Consider the following 19,917-nt stretch of genomic DNA (forward strand, 5'->3'; position numbering starts at 1 on the left):
GTCTCCCCCGTGCTGCTTGATGTCTCCCTGCTGCTTGATGTCTCCCCCGTGCTGCCCGATGTCTCCCCGCTGCCCGATGTCTCCCCCGTGCTGCCTGATGTCTCCCCGCTGCCCGATGTCTCCCCCGTGCTGCTTGATGTCTCCCCCGTGCTGCCCGATGTCTCCCCCGTGCTGCCCGATGTCTCCCCCGTGCTGCCTGATGTCTCCCCACTGCCTGATGTCTCCCCGCTGCCTGATGTCTCCCCGCTGCCTGATGTCTCCCCGTGCTGCTTGATGTCTCCCTGCTGCTTGATGTCTCCCTGCTGCCGTTCCGCGCGTATCTTCCGACAAGTAAGCAGATGTGCCGAACATCTGTAATCTATTCTTCACTGTGTTCTTCACTGTCTTTTTCACTTAAATGATCCTGTGTTCACTGTTTTTATTCTATTCTTCATTGTTCTTCACTGTGTTTTTTTAATTAAATGCTCGATCTCGAGCAGGGGAAATACTCGTCCGAGCAACGAGCCGTTTCGAGTACCTTAATACTCGAACGAGCATCAAGCTCGGACGAGTATACTCGCTCATCTCTAGTATATATGCATCTACTGTGTATATACTGTGTATATGGGTATATATGTATCTACTGTGTATATACTGTGTATATGGGTATATATGCATCTACTGTGTATATACTGTGTATATGGGTATATATGCATCTACTGTGTATATACTGTGTATATGGGTATATATGCATCTACTGTGTATATACTGTGTACATGGGTATAAATGCATCTACTGTGTATAGATGCATAAGATGCATATACTGTATGCATACATGCATATATGTGTGTACATTTAAGTTATATTTATATATTATGCTGGGTATATGGTATGTATGTATATGCTCTATATACTATGTGTGTATTCCCATATGTGTGTGTATATACTGAATGTGTGTGTATTTGCTGTATGTGTGTATATACTTTATGAGTTTGTATATACTCTGTGTATTAGTGTATAAATGTATATGAGTGCATAAATGTGTGTGTATATATGGGTGCAAGTATATGCGTGTAGAACTTTATCTGTGTGTATATAAGTATATAAAGGTGTGTATATATCAGTCTGGGGGCGAGGCGGCTGTATGTAGCTGTGTTACTGGGGGCCAGGCGGCTGTATGTAGCTGTGTTACTGGGGGCCAGGCGGCTGTATGTAGCTGTGTTACTGGGGGCCAGGCGGCTGTATGTAGCTGTGTTACTGGCAGGGGTGCACCTAGCCTTTCTGCTGCCTGAGGCGAGCTATAAAAAGACGCCCCCCCCCCCCCCGACTCCATATATGTAATATATCATGGAGTGTCAGGACCAGACGCTATCATATTGGTTTAATGTGAAAATAAAGCAATGAAAAATACATAGAACATCCTACCGCGTATTACAGAATAAACACAGCGAGCTACTACAAAGCACAAAATACATACAACAATCCGCCATATAATATAAAATACAGCGTACCGCCACATACCATATAATACATACAGCGTGCCGCCATACACCATATAATACATACAGCGTGCCGCCATATACCATATAATACATACAGCGTGCCGCCATATACCATATAATACATACAGTGTGCCCCTATATACCATATAATACATACAGCGTGCCGCCATATACCATATAATACATACACTGTGCCTCCATATACCATATAATACATACAGCGTGGCACCATATACCATATAATACATACACTGTGCCTCCATATACCATATAATACATACAGCGTGCCGCCATATACCATATAATACATACAGCGTGCTGCCATATACCATATAATACATACAGCGTGCCGCCATATACCATATAATACATACAGCGTGCCTCCATATACCATATGAGTATACATACAGCAAATACACATATATAAACAGTATATACAGCAAATATACACACACATACATTTACAGAATATACATATATACAAACACACATCTATACAGACATTCATACAGACATATATATATATATACATACTTACATATACAAACATACATAGAAGTTATCTTCTTTCATCATCAGCCTTGTCCTCCAGGTGGGGGGGGGGGGGGGGGTTGCCGGGGAGGTGGGAATCGGTCCGGAGAGGGGGGGGGGGGTGAATCGGAGCCTGGGGGGAACCAGCGTGGACTTAGTGCTGGAGCAGGTACCTGTGCCGGCAGGTGGATGTGCCGGCGGGCATTTGGAGGGCGGGGGACTTTGGGCTGTGGTAGGTACCTGTGCTGGCGGGCGGGGGAAAGTGCCGGCGGGCAGGTGTATGTGATGGACGGGCCGCCGGGGGAAGTGCCGGCATGCGGGGAGATGTGAAGGGCGGGCCACAGGACGATGTGCGCGCGGGTGGACGTGTTGGGGGCGGGCCGCCGGGGTAGGTATCGGGATGCGGGGAGATGTGATGGGCGGGCCGCGGGGCGATGTGTTGGGGGCGGGCCGCGAAGGGGAAGTGCCGGCATGCGGCAAGATGTGATGGGCGGGCCGCAGGGGGAACTGCCGGCATGCTGGTGGATCTGATGGGCGGGCCGCGGGGCGATGTGCGGGCAGGTGGATTTGATGGGCGGGGGAGCGTGCCGGCCAGCAGGCGGGTTGATGCGATGGGCAGATCCATGTGGCGGCCAGAGGACATGCCGGCAGACAGGAGCCCGACGCCGCCCCCTCATCTAGCAGGAGGCGCGCCGCCTGAGGCGAGAATCTCAACTCGCCTCATGGCAGGTGCGCCCCTGGTTACTGGGGGCCAGGCGGCTGTATGTAGCTGTGTTATTGGGGGCCAGGCGGCTGTATGTAGCTGTGTTACTGCGGGCGAGGCGGCTGTATGTAGCTGTGTTACTGGGGGCCAGGCGGCTGTATGTAGCTGTGTTACTGGGGGCCAGGCGGCTGTATGTAGCTGTGTTACTGGGGGCCAGGCGGCTGTATGTAGCTGTGTTACTGGGGGCCAGGCGGCTGTATGTAGCTGTGTTACTGGGGGCCAGGCGGCTGTATGTAGCTGTGTTACTGGGGGCCAGGCGGCTGTATGTAGCTGTGTTACTGGGGGCCAGGCGGTTGTATGTAGCTGTGTTACTGGCAGTGAGGCGGTTGTATGTAGCTGTGTTACTGCTGGGATAGTGGAAAGGAAGCAGGAGGACGTGTCTGTACGCTACACTCAGTGGGGGCCTCCACCTGATTTTGCGCCCAGGGGCCCCCACCAACCTTAATCCGGCCCTGGACACAGTGAAACTATTAAAAAAATGATGATGCACAGCGTTCAATCCCCAGCATAGTGATCAGTCCATGGCACAGCACTCGTCACGGCCGTGACCACGGACTGATAACGGAATAATGTGAAACGGGCCTAAAAGCATCCATACCAACCAATCTGAGCTCAGCTTAAAACTTCTATAGAAAATATAAGCTGAGCTCTGATGCTTGCCATGAATAACATAGACAATTTTACCAAATACTGCTTTAAAGGGGTTGTCCGAGTTCTTGAAAAAAAGCTAAAAGTGGCCGGGACAGGGCTGCTTAAAAAAAATAAAGATGTACTTACCTTCCGGTGCCCTCCGGTATCCAGCGCTGGATTCAGCTTCCGGCCGGCCGTGGCCGGGCACGCCTATCCGTCCCTATACACAGCATTGTGTACGGGGGCCGGAAGGTTGTCGGGTCCGGCCGGAACTGAGTCCGGTTTGTTTGTTTACATGGCGCCCAGACCGGAGTGACAGCAGCGCTGGATACCGGAGGGCACCGGAAGGTAAGTACATCTTTATTTTTTTTAAGCAGCCCTGTCCCGGCCACTTTTAGCTTTTTTTCAAGAACTCGGACAACCCCTTTAATAAATGTGTCCATGATATACAGAGTGGCTTCAATTGTACTGTCAATCGTCAATTTACTAATATATTACCACATTCCAGAAAAAGAACAAACATTATCCATAATACTGTGCTATACAAGGCTTTGGTAATTAAGAGATCCACATGCTAATCCAAACATCAAACATCACATTCTCCAATTCATTTCATTTATTTACATATTAGTTTTTATTAACCGAGCCTTAGGGTCAATAAACTCCTAATAAATCATAATTCCCCATATACACACATAAAAGCAAATCATATGATATGCTGTATCAACACCACGATGATTAAAATGTCAACCTCCTCATGATCGTCATGCTTCAGACGTAAATATCTATCTACATTAACCCCTTAACTACCAGGCCCTTTTTCGTTTCTGCGCTTTCATTTTTTGCTCCCCACCTTCAAAACTCTATAACTTTTGTATTTTGTAAAGAGCATAGTGATGGTATTTAATATTCCTTGCCGTGGACATGGTGAGCGGGAAAAGAATTCTGAATGCAGTAAAACTAATGAAAAAATGCATGTGCGCAATTTTCTAGTATTTTACAGCTTTCACTGTGTGCCACAAATGACATGTCTACTTTATTCTTTGGGGTCGCTATGATCACCATGATACAAAATTTGCATAGCTTTGATAATGTTTTCATACATGTACAAAAATTAAAACCTCCTGTACAAATAAAAATTCTTCGTTTTGCCGTCTTCTGGCGCTAATAACGTTTTCATACTTTGGTGTACGGAGCTGTAGGTGGTGTAATTTTTTGCAAATTTTGATGGTGTTTTCAATGCTACCACTTTGAGGATTGTACGGACTTTTGATCACTTTTTATTGAATTTCTTATATTTTGCAAAAAAGTGTTCAGTAAAAAAGTGCCATTTTCAAATTTGGGCACTAATTTCCGTTAAGGGGTTAAACACTGGTGTATATTGGTAGCATGGCCTATCTTTCTTCTATAAATGGTATATTCTACCCCTACCATGTCCCCAGTATAGTGATATCCCACATATCCAAATTATCTTTGGAATAAGGTCATTATAAACCTATATTTCTCACCACTGGACACTCTCCCTAAAAATATGAAATTTCATCTGAGTACAAAGTGATGTGAAATACTTGTAAGGCTGCAGCGCCAGAACTATTAGCCCTCATATTACAGGGTTTCAGCAGCTAGCATTGGTCCCATAGTTTTGAAGTCCTTGTATCAGATTTTGTTCATTCGTCTTCTGTGCAGTCCGTGGGATTTGGCCAACATACGGGCCTGTATCATTAAAATCCTCACCTGCTACAGAACCTGATAGTACACAGCTCAGCTAATCCAAAACCTTATAATACTCATTGCAACAGAACCTCATAAAACAAATACAAGTTACTCCAGAACTCCATTATACGGTTTCTGTAGAATGTGTTCGACATAACTCCTGAAGGTGAAAAGGGGACAAAAGATAGGTCGTGTGTAGTGTGCCCTTAAAATCCAACCTAAACACCACCCTTTACACACCCACACCCTTTTACTCTCCAGTTTGTGCCCCAATCTCCCCCTGACATTTCCCTTTTACATTGTGGACTCCCCCTCACATTATGCCTCTTCCGGGTGCCTCTCACAATGTGACCCCCTCATATTGTACCCAGCTCCACCTGATATTGTCCAGTCTTTACATTGCCCCCCCCCCCCATAGTGTGGCTCCCCTCAAATTGTGCCTCTGCCTTCTCACACTAACATTGTGAGCCTCTCATATTGCTCCCCCCAGCTCCCTCCGATATTGTGGCTGCTTCATACTGTGCCCCTCTCCACTCCCCCTTGTTTCTGCTTAACAAAAGAAAATAATGAACAGACGGTAGGTATTTCTCCCCGCAGCAGCTGTATTCAATTCTGCAGAGTTGATGATCCAGGACATACCTCCCACCACCTGGGATGGCATGAAGGAGGAGACGTGGACTTGGTCCATTGTAGCTTCCCAAAGTACTGGCAAGGAGCCAGGTAATAGGAATTAACTTTTTAAAAGAATTCATTCTAGTAAGAATGCCAACAAGGGCAATTTGAAATCAACATGGTATATAGGCTATTGGAACTTGTTGTCACGTATAAATGGTATTTCTGATGATAGGATCCCTTTAAGCCAGTCATGATAACCAGTGCTACATCTGTATAACACACCAAAGCCATCTAATGGTAGATATCAGAAAATTCACTTTTCCCTTTGTAAATCATTGGTGTGCAGTGTTATGGTACTATGGACATTTGAATATTTTGTATTTGAAGTAAAAGAGAAAAACATAAAATAAGGGTCTAGTAAACACAAGCTTTTTATTTGGCACCTCTTTTTGCTGATCAAAGGAAACGAAGAAACATCAGCATGATAATAGTTACACTTTTGTTTACTGACTTTTTTTTGTTACATACACAATAGTATAAGAAGAAATATAAAATATCTGCAATGCACAATAAGCGGAATCTGTACAATATTATGTATTAAGTATATGGATTAGAACACTAATCAGTAAAACACGCCTTTTGTGGGCCTAATTCTTGAAAGAAGCAGTTTTTTTTACCCTTAAACTTACAGAAGTTTGCAGCATATGACTACACATCAAGACTTTGCTGGGTCTGATTTGATGCTGTTAACCTTAAAAGGATCCTGTCACAAGAGACCCTTTTTTAGCTTCCCTATGCACCCACAGACATTTAATAGCATATCTACACACAGTTTTTTTTTATAAACATTCTGTCATTTGTGGATCAAATGATAGTTTTTATTAAACTTTACTCCCTGCTAGCCGTGTCTCGTGGGCGTGTTACTCATAGAGGCAAGTCCCTCCAGCTCCTGTGTAAAATGTTCCCTTTCCTTCACTTTGTGAAAAAAACTTCCTCCTTCCTCCTTTTTTTTTTACAAAGTGAAGGAAAAGGAACATTTTACACAGGAGGGGGAGGAGACTCAGTGGACACAACTGGCAGGGAGCCAGGTAAAGTTTAATAAAAATTATTATTTGATCCACAAATGACAGAATTTTGATAAAAACTATTTGGGGATATGCCATTAGTTGTCTGTGAGGCATATGAGAGGCTGAAAAGGGGTTTTGGTGACAGGTTTCCTTTAAAGGTAGTCATTAATCTCTGCAGCTTGTTCATATTTAAAAGTAAACCACTTAAAAAGTAAATTCAGATTTCCATTGGATATTCAATTTATACAACAAATAGCTAAAATAGCTGAGCCATCGTCAACCATTGAATGATAGTCATGCAATGTATATCCATGTATATATCAGGTTTAATACCCTCCTCCCTATTATGTAACATAAGTGGTTAAAGGGGTTTTCTTTATATGAGCAATTTTTAGAAAATATAATAGCAGATTGACGGGAAATGACCCTGGAGCCCCTCACAGATTGTCTTTTCTAAATTAATACATTGAGAATTGAAGCAGACATCACTGTTCTCCGTTTAGTGGTCAGACAAGGTTACTGCAGATCAGCTGACATTCTGATATTGCACGTGTTGCACCTATTGCAGTCAACATTACAGGGATTGCTGGTTTTATTTAATTTTCTATGAACCACCTATTAAAGTTTGCGGTAAGAAGGAAAAGAAAAACTCTCACATTCCCAGGCTTATCTTTAGGTGGAGTCCTTTACGCAAGTGCTCCTCGGCATCTGGCGTGCGATGCAATCCATAAACAAGGTGAAAGAAAGCCGGGGCACATCAAGGTAAAATCCAAAAACTTGTCTTTATTGAAGATTCATTTAAAAATAGCACATGGCAAGTGTGCCTGCTCACACACCTAGGCTTTTCAGCTTACCACAAAGCCTTAGTCATTAGTCACCATGATTAAGGCTTTATGCTAAGCTGAAACACATAGGTGTGTTATACCTACACTGAGCAGGCACACTTGCCATGTGCTATTTTTAGATGAATCTTCAATAAAGACAAGTTTTTGGATTTTACCTTGATGTGCCCCGGCTTTCTTTCACCTTCCACCTGAAGACTTCCAAAATAACTGCCCTTTAAAAAAGGGCATGAACCTGAAAATTTCACAATTGCTCTATAAAACAGATAAAGTCTACATTGAAATTAACCTAAATGCTTGCCTTTTAATGTATTTTGGTCTTTTCTTTTAACAATTGCACTGTTGAATGCAAACCTCCACTCCCTCTAAATGTCACAGCAGCACAGAGGATACTGCCAACAGTGCATAGCGCTGGCACATCAAGCTGTGCATGCTCAGGTCCCTTGTGTGGGACATCATTGATGATATTCCATACATTCAGACACAGAATTGGATACAATCTATGACTGCACCAATGGAAAGTAGAACGGTGGAAGTAGAAAGGAAATTAGAGGCACTTGCCACGTAGTCAAGACAAAAATCTGAACAATTTCTGGAAATGCAACTGAGATATTTAGGAGAACCCCTTTAAGCACCGATATAAAATAGAGGTTGGCCTTTGGCCTAAAATTCTGTCTCTAAGATATAATGGAGTAAATATTATTACTGTATGTATGTAGTCTCTGCCGCCAGGAAGTACAACCAGAAGATCAAGGGTCACATTTATATTTGGCCATGTTTCTAGTCTTGCAACAATGATGAAGAATCAGTTCTTGTTATTGGAAGCTTGGTAGAGGTAAGTGACAAGTCTGTCAGCAGTGCAGCAGTGGGACCAGAAAGTACTTCCAGTAGGTAACTAGTCGTGACATCAAATCTGCTAAACAGACATAGAATCCAGGATTGAAGGTAAAGGATTTTGCGTCCTTTGTACAGAGAGACCCATTTCTTTGCAAGGTGCAGACTGTGAGATTACTTTGATTCAGATCAGTACTTGAAACCAAAAACAAAGTAGGATCCCACAACCAGGACTCAGAAAGGCTTTGTCTTGCTCTGAGCTCTGCTAGAAGGACATGCAAAAGAAGCATCACTTCATCATTTTAGATCCGGTTTCCTCGTGTGTTTTAGGATATCTCTCGTGCGCGATGTTAAAAAAATCTTCTACTGCATCAAGACAGATCAGTCGGTCCTATGTGAAGAAACAGAATGTACAGTATGAGAAAGTGCTCCTCGCCCCAAAGTTCACCCCTGATAGAGAAGTAGGATTTTTACCATAATATAGAGGTATCTCTCTGGCAGATCCCATCCTGCTGGGAAGATGGTTGTATCATCGGCAAGTCGCAGAAGAAGCTCCATTGCCTTCTTCATGTTTTTAGGGCTACTGATAGTACTTTGCTTTGTAACAGACAAGAGGGACTCAGCCTCTTTTTGGAATCCTGGAAAGAACAAACAAATGGTCGATGTCAATGTATAAAATCTTATGTAATATTTAACAAACTTTCATAAAACCAATGCAATAGCCAGTCATTTTCCTACTCCTGGCATCATGGCATAGTTTAGAAGGCTTAGAAGGCCTCCCCTGAAAATAAGAACTAGCGGCAGTCATTGCTACATCTCCCCCGATACAATACATAACATTAGTAGCTCATTTAGATCCTGCAAGGGTTGTGACTTCAGTGAAGAATTCATTATAAAATCACTAACTATTGCACTGCAAATGCGATACGAGCAGCTTCCTGGACAAGAAGGGGTCATTGAAGTAGAGTGGAACTGCTAAACATGAGATATTGGGCCGATGATTCTAATGAAATGTAGTAACAAGAAATTCAGCATGAAAGTCAGAGTTTGATTTCTCTATGCATTTACATTACAATACGATTGTGTGTGTTTAACTTACCTTGCACCCGGACAGCATCCTCTGTGTAGTCCCAGAGCTTGGGCTTTGGTTTGCATTTATTTAAAAAAAGAAACATGAGCCTTGTCTGTGCTGCAGCTCTCAGCCCCCACTTTTGTGCTCCTGTACAGCACAAAGGTCGGGGCTGAGAGCCGAGGAGTGAGGAGCACAACCAAGTCACATGTTGTTTTCTTAAATAAATTCAAACTAAAGGCAACTGCTGGTACTACACAAAGGGTGCTGTCAAGAAGCCAGGTAAGCTAGAACACACAATTACATTGTAATGAAAATGCTTAAAGAAAGCAGAAAGACAGATTTGTAATGCAGGTGTGATGGGCTTCTGTAACCTGTCTTAAGTCAGGTCAGGTTCCCTGTAAATGTACTATAGATTGTTGTATATGGAAATTGAATTTCATCAGAAGAAGTCTTGTGACTCTACATTTATTGCTGAAAAAAAAAAAAAAAAAAAAAAAAAAAAAAATCAGCATAACAATCAGATTTTTTTTCATGGCAAAATAAGACATCACCTGAGAATAGGATCCAGTGCCTCTTTAGGAGCAAAAATTGATGTATTTTGTGGAATATAGCGGTAGTTTCTGACACTTTACAGTGACATGGACTGATGCAAATGAATATAGATTAAATGTAAGCACCACTAATGCTAATGCTATAGACAATGTTGTGCCTATTGCAGAAGACAACAAGGTGTGAGAGATTACAGTTTCCACCCAGCCGGACTGTCACAGGACAAGGCCCATCCATCTGCCTTGGCAACTGGGTCAGAGGCGGAGAGGAAGCGGACACACTTCTGGATCAACATGGTATAATATAATAATTTGACCTAATAGAAAGATGTCTTTTTCTAACCTTATTTACTATGACACTCAAGATCACTCTTTAGACTGTTCCATTCTTTGCTGCACCTTGTGTTTTTTGCTATATTTTCTATGTGTAAGGAGAGCAGTTTTGTATATAGAAATGATTCCTCAATGACTTATCACTATATACTGTCTTCAACTCCTACTTATCCTTAGGAGCTGTTCATCATGGGTTAAAACAATAGTGCAGAAGTCTACAACTAGAAGGAAATGGTCCTAATGTCAATTTACCCAGAATGGAGTTTATTAACAAAACCCACTTATGAGGGTAGTAATAAGCCTACCCCAAACCCACTGTATCATTCCACACATTCTGTATCCACACTGTATCATTCTTAGGCTACATTCACACTGACGTATGGAGGACGTATATACGGCCGATATACGTCCTCCATAGACGTCAATGGGCGCACGGCGCCCTACCGTGACCTATCTTTTCCTGTAATACGGCACCGTGCGCCATTAATTCCTATGGAGAGGGGCGGGGGTGAGCTGCACTCACCTCCTCCTCCTCTTCCCGTGCACTGCCGTTGCCCGCTACGGTACGGGTGGGCAACGGCAGTGTGAATATAGCCTTACTTAATACTGGATCCAAAATCAGGATCTGAATTTATTCAGCTTAAATATATCTTGTAAATAGCGCTATATAAATGGTGCAAACGCTGCCTGGATCTATGAGTGAGTGTCCCTGGTTTATCCACGCTTGATTTTGATGGTAGATTTTAATGTGACAAAAGATCACAAGCTACAAGTGTCTCTTGACTGAAAGTACATGTCAGTGAAATATAGGGCTGGAGTGAATAATAATAATAATAATTCCTTTATACTATAGGTCTGAGGAGCTAAATTCTGCTGCAGATGTACTAAGAATTAATTTTTGGGTATGTACCATATGTAGAGCTGTAAAATAAAGAAGAGACTTGTGGCTGTAGAATCTTTTATTCCTCATATCCTCTTACATGCCTCAAACCTAAAGATGTGTAGGACTGCAGCATTTCCCGGTGTCTCTTCCCATATGTGGCTTCTGCAAAAAAACATGGGTTTCTGCTGCAGTTCATTTGCAGTTTCCAACCTGTGCATAGCAAGTTAACATTAACAACCTGGGAACGCAGCCTGAGGGCTAAATCCAGAATAAAATGAGAGAGACATTTTTAAAGAAAACCTCCCACCGGATCGACCGGTACAGTTCTAGAGCCCTTTTTAGGGCTAATTCTTCTGTGGCTGATAACTTTAATAAACTTTAATTCACCCAGTATGTAAATTTTCTAAAGAGGCTACTGGGGCATGGAGTAACCGGAGCCGAGGCTACACGGTATGGCTACTCCACACCCCAGTAGTTTCTTCTTCTGTATAAACATGGGCTGAAAGGCCCTTCTGCTAGGAAGAAGCCATTACTCCAAAAGAAACATAAGAAAACTGATTAATGTATGCAAATGCACACAGGAACAAAGAAATTAATTTTTGGAGACATGTCCTGTGGTCTGATAAAACTAAAATTGAACGGCTTGGCCATAATGATCATTGTTCGGAAGAAAAAGGGGCGGAGCTTGCAAATCTGAGAACACCATCCTGACTGTGACACACGGGGGTGGCAGCATCAAGTTGTGGGGAGGTTTTGCTGCTAGAGGGACTGCTGAATTTCACAAAACAGATGCATCATGAGGAATGAACATTATGTAGAAACCTTTTGTCATTGATCTTTTTATTTTCATAATTTGTTTTACGTTTCCATTTTTTTGTTTAAAGAGGTGAGAAGGTTTCAAGTTTTAGTAGCAACTTCTGTGGGTTACCCCGCTTGACGGTAATAATCTGCAGGATGGAGACACGACAGGGCTCAGGAGGAAAGGAGCAAAATGTAGGTGTTAGAGCTCTGTTTTCACTAGATTGGTGTTGGGGGTGCCCCTGAGGTACCAGTACAATAGAAACCCCCAAGTAGTGACCCCATTTTAGAAAGGACACCCCTTAAAGAATGTATGTTGGGTTGTATGAGCATTTTAACCACTAAAATGCTGGCTCAAATGTAATACAAAGTGAGTACTGCAGAGTTAAAATTGTATTGCAATTTATCTTCCCTGTAACACCCAGGAAGGGGAAGCATTCTGGGGGCACTACAGTGAAGTCCTTCCCTTCATATACCCTGAACTTGTAGGTATAGCCTCATGTACTTTCACACAGCTAATACATCTTCACGCCATACCTTGCCTTCTTATTGGGCAGCTACTGTCAGAATTGAAGTCTCCCTTTAAATTGTACCAGGGTCTCATCCAGGGGCGGACTGGCCATAAGACCCACCGGGAGAAATCCCGGTGGGCCGACTCGTTTGGGGCCGGTCTGACATCTGTGGGGCCGGAGAAAAAAACCAAAACATTAACTCACCTTGGTAAGGATGGACTCCACGCTGAGGACCACAGGAATGGGAGGCTGGGCGCAGCGCTGCAGGGACTTCCCCCTGCTGTGCTTCTGCTGTCTGATGCCAGTGTCATCACGTGACCCGCCTCATGACGTCCCCCCCGGCATCTCTCCCTGCTAGATTTGGAGGCCTGAGCACTGCTGTGAGCAGTCAGCTCACAGAGACCACCGCACCCCCCCCCGCGATCGCCCCCCCCCCCCACGATCGCCTCCCCCCACGATCGCCCCCCCCCACACGATCGCCCCCCCCCCCCCGACGATCGCTACGTGGGACCGTGTGGCTGGTGTGTATGCCACGTGGGAATGTATGGCTGGTGTGTATGCCACGTGGGAATGTATGGCTGGTGTGTATGCCACGTGGGAATGTATGGCTGGTGTGTATGCCACGTGGGAATGTATGGCTGGTGTGTATGCCACGTGGGAATGTATGGCTGGTGTGTATGCCACGTGGGAATGTATGGCTGGTGTGTATGCCACGTGGGAATGTATGGCTGGTGTGTATGCCACGTGGGAATGTATGGCTGGTGTGTATGCCACGTGGGAATGTATGGCTGGTGTGTATGCCACGTGGGAATGTATGGCTGGTGTGTATGCCACGTGGGAATGTATGGCTGGTGTGTATGCTACCTGGGAATGTATGGCTGGTGTGTATGCTACCTGGGAATGTATGGCTGGTGTGTATGCTACCTGGGAATGTATGGCTGGTGTATATGCTACGTGGGACCGTATGGCTAGTGTGTATGCTACATGGGACCGTATGGCTGGTGTGTATGCTACTATTATAGTAGTTATATTCTTGTACATAGGGGGCAGTATTAGAGTAGTTATATTCTTGTACAGAGGGAGCAGTATTATAGCAGATATATTCTTGTACATAGGGGGCAGTATTATAGTAGTTATATTCCTGTACATAGGAGGCAGTATTATAGTAGTTATATTCCTGTACATAGGGGGCAGTATTATAGTATTTATATTCTTGTACATAGAGGGCAGTATTATAGTATTTATATTCTTGTACATAGAGGGCAGTATTATAGTAGTTATATTCTTGTACATAGGGGGCAGTATTATAGTAGTTACATCGGAAAGTAGTTGTTTATCGGAAAAGGTAGTGTAGTATTAAGTTGTGTTCTCTTAAAAAAAGAAGCTTTATTCCTGTATAAGGAAGGTAGTATGAATTTCTTTCTTTGTGCTGTACATGTTTATTTAGACCATCTATAAAAACAGTTTGTAACTCCACCCACATCACATGGCCATGCCTACTTGTTTTGACCCCGCCCACAGAATGGGGCCACTTTAAATTCCCAGTCCGCCCCTGGTCTCATCTATGCTCACATGTTTGGTGGGGGTATATGCCTGGGCAAACTTGGCACTAAAATGATCTAATATGGGTCTGACCTTAAATAAACTATCATAACTGGGGTCACCTCTGGGTGGGCACTGGGTGTTGTCGGTGTATTGCATAAACTGATGGATGGCTTCAAAGCGCATCCTGCTCATTGCCATGAACATCAGGGTGTGGTACAGAATGTCTGTGCTCCAGTAGTCAATGATTGCGGACTTCTTTACAATCCCCATAAACAGTATTATGCCCCAATACTTCATCTCTGCTCCAGTGACTTGTGCATAAAATAAAGAGGGGTTTTGGGCAATATGCTGTGCAGCGTATAGATTGGTCTGGACTACAATTAAACAGCTCCTCATCAAAAAAAAAAAAAAATTTAAAAGTCAACAGCTCTGAGCCCTGCTGTGTGAAATTTAATTTGAGGTTGGCCCACAAAGTCGGGGAATTGAGGAGTATAGTTATCTGGGGCTACCAATGTGGGGTCAGTGGAAGCCCCAGGCACTTCAACAGCAGAAGCCCCAGGCACAGGAACCCTATGACGCCTTCTCGAGGGCCCTTCCAGGTCACTGGAAGATGAGCAGGAGGATGATTATAGCTAAAAAGGGGACATCATCCCCACTTGCTGACTCAGTGTCAGAGGAAAGCATGTTGTGTGCCTCTCTCTCCTGGCCAGCGTGGCGTTTGTGACATTTACCTATCCCCATTCCTGTTCCCGCTTATTCTGCTTTGTGCGTGTCCCTGACTCCAAGGGTGCACGCTGGTTTGCAAAGATTTATAGTGCCAGCGCACCGCTGATGGTGCTGGCCATTCCTGGCTATGGCTAAAGGCAGGCCTCTCCCAGCATTCCCTGCCGGATCTTCGTGCTCTATGCTATTGAAAAAGTATATACCCTTGTCTGGTACTGGTTTGTTGATTTCCCGTTGTGACCCTTGTTCAGTGTTTGACTTTGATCCTGTTCCGCCTGCCTTGACCTGTTGCTACGTCCCAACTCTGATCCTGTGCTGCCCGTTCTGACCTACTACCTGTCCCCGACTACGATTCTGCCTAACATCTATGTACCTCACCTTGGCTGCCAGCGCAGACAAAGTCGCACCTGTGGAACGACCTGGTGGTACCACACCGCAGAAAGTCCAACCCGCTTTGCAGCGGGCTCTGGTTGAAAACCGGGTGCCACTAAGATTAAGGTATCGGCTTACATCATCATCCATGGTGCTCCAGTGGGTCCACTATCCCTGGAGCCTGACAAAGGGACTCAAATTATGTCCTAAATGGGAAAATTAAGCACTAGAAGGGGCGTCTACACAACAGAGACAGATCGCCACTTGAAACGCCAATATTCAACTACTTTGCACCTCTCCAAGAGAGCTCACCCTCTCCTGTAAAGGTCTCTATGAAGGCAGAGAAGGATCTCCCACCCCTGGTCCATACAAATGACATGGACCATACCATCACTGCTCCCTCTGATACATCGGTTATGGCTGCAGGCAATATTGTCCAGCCTAACCTACCTCCAGCTGAGGTCGCTGTTCTCATGCTTCAAGGCCACCCTTAACTTTTGGCTTTAATTTTTCTAAGGGAGACATGGACACGTTAGCAGTGAATCTCAAGGGAGCTTGGCACCAAGATCTACATAAATTCCAAGTGGAGGTTGACTCCTTACAAGATAGTCGAAAACCTATAAGCTTTAAAACTGGAGGTCTCTGCAGCGATTTATGAAATTCAAGACAAGGCAGAGACCCAGTCTGTGCAATTCTGGAATATTGAGGGTCATCTGGAATAATATAAGAATACGGGTGACACACCCCCGAGACCTGGTCCCACGGGCATCTTCAACATGCTTCTGGAAGCTCAGACCTGACTAGACCTTGCAATGTTATATGTAGGATCCACTTTTACTTTCTGAAATAACAGATAATGCAAAAAGCCAAGCAAAAATAATACCTGGACTTCGATGGGGCGAGGATTACCTTTTGCCCGGAATTATCCAGACGTACACTTCGACAGAGAGCTATCCTACATCCTCTCCTTCAAGTACTTCAAGACAGGAACTTGATGGGGCTTCCCCTTGCGCTCCATGCACATTCTGGAAACGGTCAAGGACCTATCCTCTTTCCTATAAGCCCCAAACCTTCCACACATGACTCTTCCAGTCTGGGACTTGTCATCTGATAATCCCGTTCCACCACGCAGATGACCTACCCCAAAGGGGACTGAAGGGACTCTGAGATCAGAATTGCCTCGCCCCAACAACAGAGATACCATGAACGTCCTTCAATGGACAGTTCACGCTTGGGGTTTTACCTCCAAAATAACTTTCTGTGTAGTATCCTTTTATTTGAATCAACATGATGCATGAAACGTTGGTCCTTATATCTTTTTCTTGCCCTTTAATAACTCACTTCGTGCATCTTAGTGTCTCCACAGTGGCTATCTTGCAATTTAGCTCCATGAGCAGTAATAGGCCACGCTCCATTAATATTCCCCTAATTACTGAAGAATGGTAGCAAGTCACTTTGTAGCCTCCTATAACGCAAAAGGCTGGAACTTGCCTGAAAAACACCAGATGTTGTACCCCTATTACAATCAGAGCGTCCAAATTCTATGAGTTCAGGAAACTTATTTCATGACAGACCATCAGAAGGCAGATATTACCCTACGCATTTCCACTCCCTGAACCCGTCGGGTAAATCTAAGGAGGTTTCTATTTTCATACACCAATCTGCACATGTACTGTTCTAGACACAAAGTTAGATGTGGAGGCTAAATACATCTTCCTTTGCTGCTCACCTTCTTAACAATAGGTAATCGCATATAACTCTCATTAAAGGGTGGTACAGGTAATATCCTATGCTTGAAGTTGGTGATTGGCATTAAGCTGCTCCGAGGCTCCAATATAACCAGTCTCCTAAGTAGGGGCTGGTAAACAGAAAAAATTGGGTATTTGGGGCTCTGATGGGGTCGCTATACCGAATCAATATAAGTATCAAAAATGACACTCCTTAATGAAAAACATGCATTTTTTATTCGGATAAAAGCATAAAATAGGATACCAATAGGTGGGAAAGGATCAGCTGTGCTCTAGTTTTCAGCTCATCTCCCTCATTAACACAGACACTAAAATTTATGCCAAACTAATACCCTGTCGAGTCACTCGCATCCTGAGATACTTGTAGAAATTCCACTGCACTCCTGTTTCAGTATTTGATGGTGCCAAAATAGGGTCCCAACCCCGTATGCAAGTAAGGAAATGGAAGATGGCGGAAGGATCTGAAGCGGCGGATACCGCTTCTATCTTCCAGGCTTAGCATCGCTATACAGTACAATCCGCATCTGAGGAAGGCTTTTTGACCGAAACGTCACGTATATGTATTAAAGGAAACCTTCCACTTCTGATGGTAGGTATGACATGTAAACACCGGGCACCAGCTCAGGGTGAGCTGGTGCCGGAGCTTACCTTAGCGAGTGTTTTAAACCGCTATATCGCGGTTTAAACACATTTTGATTTACAGCCCCGAGGTAGCTTCGGCGCTGCGCGTGGCCGTGCGCGCGTGACGCCTCCGGCACTTCGTATGGAGGCGCGCGCGCGCACGCCTCACCCTGAGCTGGTGCCCGGTGTTTACATCTCATACCTACCATCAGAAGTGGTAGGTTTCCTTTAAAGTGGATTGGTACAAGAATGAAAACATTTATTTTCAAAATTGGATGGAGTGCCATCTTCCATATCTTTACTGGCATCCTGAGAGACCTGATCCACCTGGACCAGGTGGGATTCATTCCTATCAATGAAGCTAGAGATAACACGCTGAAATCCTTCTCTTTAATACACCAAGTCAAGTCTGCAATAATTCCCAAGCTTGTATTCTTGATGCTAAAAAGGCATTTGATCGAGTTGATTGGGCCTTCCAGGTGGGGACCCTACTGCAGATAGGGCTGGGCCCTAAAATCAGGATAAACATCTCCTTCTCCCCTCCTTTCTATATTAACAATGGAACCAGAAAGGGCTGCCCTTTGCCCCCCCTCCAATATGTCCTAGTTATCGTGCATCTCCTCCATGCAATACATTCCCATTCGGATATCAAGAGGGATAGAGTGGGCAACAAGGAACATAAATGCTCTGGTTCTGCAGATGATGTTCTGATATACCTCACAAATGCGGAAACCTCCCTCCCCCTGCTGATGGAGGTTCTTGAAACCTTTGGATACTTTAGTAATCACAAAACTAATGTAGCAATGGGACTGGGCCTCTTAGATTGCGTGATCCATAACCTCCGCTTTAGATAACCATTCTCCTGGCAAACAAAGGCCATTACTCATCTGGGGATTCAAATCCCTGCTCTCATCCACATATCCCTGATCTATGACAATCTACTACAGTATCTTCAGAGAGACTTGACAAACTGGGCATCCAAGCTCTTCTCATGGGTGGGCAGCATTAACTGTATCAAAATGACTATACTACCAAGACTACTCTCTTTCAGACAATCCCGCTTGCTCTTCTGGAAACTAACGGGGATCATTAACAGATTATTGTGGTCTCCCTCTAAAATAGCTAAGGCTACATTAATATGCAGGAAGCTGCAAGGTGGGCTAGGCCTTCCTTACTGTAAAGGATACTTTCTTGCTGCTTCATACGCCATAATCCTGGACTGGTTTCATAATAGCAAATATAAACTAAGGGTACCGCTGGATGATACCCTAATCCCTGCCTTGTTGAAAAGGTTTCCCTGGTCTTACACATAGCGTAACCTTCCATATGTCACCTCTCAGTTCTTGAACACACTAAAACAGCTATGCACACAAGCGTTTTTTGACCCAGATGACCTTATGGTTCCTATCACAGATAACCCGGACTTCCCTCCAGGCTGCTAGCCTGGAATTTTTGCCCCCCTCTCGTATTCAGAAAACACCTACAGGGTTCCTCACTCATCCCACTTAACACAGCCGTTACCTCAGCCCTATACAGCTCACAAGCATCCTGGAAATACACTTAGCTGAAAAACTTCTATAACACCAATAGGAGTTGCCTCAATCTACATGGAGAGCTTAGGCCCTTCGAGTTACTATGTATATCCCCCAACACAATTCCTCATTCAATTTCAGTGATCTACAGCATTTTCTTAGATGGGAGGAGCCAATTCCCCCTTTTGCGAGATCCTAGGAGAAAGAACTTGACAAAAACATTTACCCCAGATGACTGGTCAAAAGTCGATGAACTCTGCCAAAAGATGTCGGTTTTCTTGAAGAGCGGAAGAAACGCATTACAAAACATTATCTAGAAGGTACTGAACCCCAGGTAAAGTTCATTCCTGTCTTGTAAGGAAAGCAATAAGCGAGAAAGATAAGGCGTTTAAGGTGCTCAAACTTGAAGGTAGCTATGAGGCATTACAGGATTATAGCGAGAAAAATAAATCCTGAAAAAGCAGATAAAGGCTGCAAAAATAGAGAATGAGAGAAATATTGCCAGGGAGAGCAAAAATATTTTTCAATTTCAATTATTTTTCAAGTATATAAATGATAAGAAACTAAAAACGGAGAGTGTGGGCCCTCTTTGGAATAACATGGGGTTCACGGAGGAAGGAGATGAGGAAAGGGCCAATCTACTGAATGTCGCCTTCTCAACTATCTTTACCCAGGAAAATCTCCTGGTGGAAGACACGATGAGGAACAATGTAAATTCTCTTTGGAATGTCAACAGTTTAACCCAGGAAGAGGA

The 19,917-nt window shown here is 44.1% G+C and overlaps 1 protein-coding gene across 10 annotated transcripts in view; it reads right to left on the reverse strand.

The window, feature by feature from the left end:
• Positions 1–6,146: 6,146 nt before the first annotated feature.
• MREG (melanoregulin) overlaps positions 6,147–19,917 on the reverse strand; it is a 50,561-nt gene continuing 36,790 nt past the window's right edge. For all 10 annotated transcript variants that reach the window (XM_072121379.1, XM_072121378.1, XM_072121385.1 and 7 more), the window contains 2 exons: positions 8,951–9,114; positions 6,147–8,867 (listed from right to left, as the gene is read on the reverse strand). In XM_072121379.1, coding sequence (XP_071977480.1) covers positions 8,766–8,867; positions 8,951–9,114 — 266 coding nt within the window. In that variant the 3' untranslated portion in view covers positions 6,147–8,765. The remainder of the gene's footprint in view (positions 8,868–8,950; positions 9,115–19,917) is intronic.

The sequence above is a fragment of the Engystomops pustulosus genome, chromosome 8 (genome assembly GCF_040894005.1).
Source record: "Engystomops pustulosus chromosome 8, aEngPut4.maternal, whole genome shotgun sequence".
Lineage (NCBI taxonomy): Eukaryota > Metazoa > Chordata > Amphibia > Anura > Leptodactylidae > Engystomops > Engystomops pustulosus.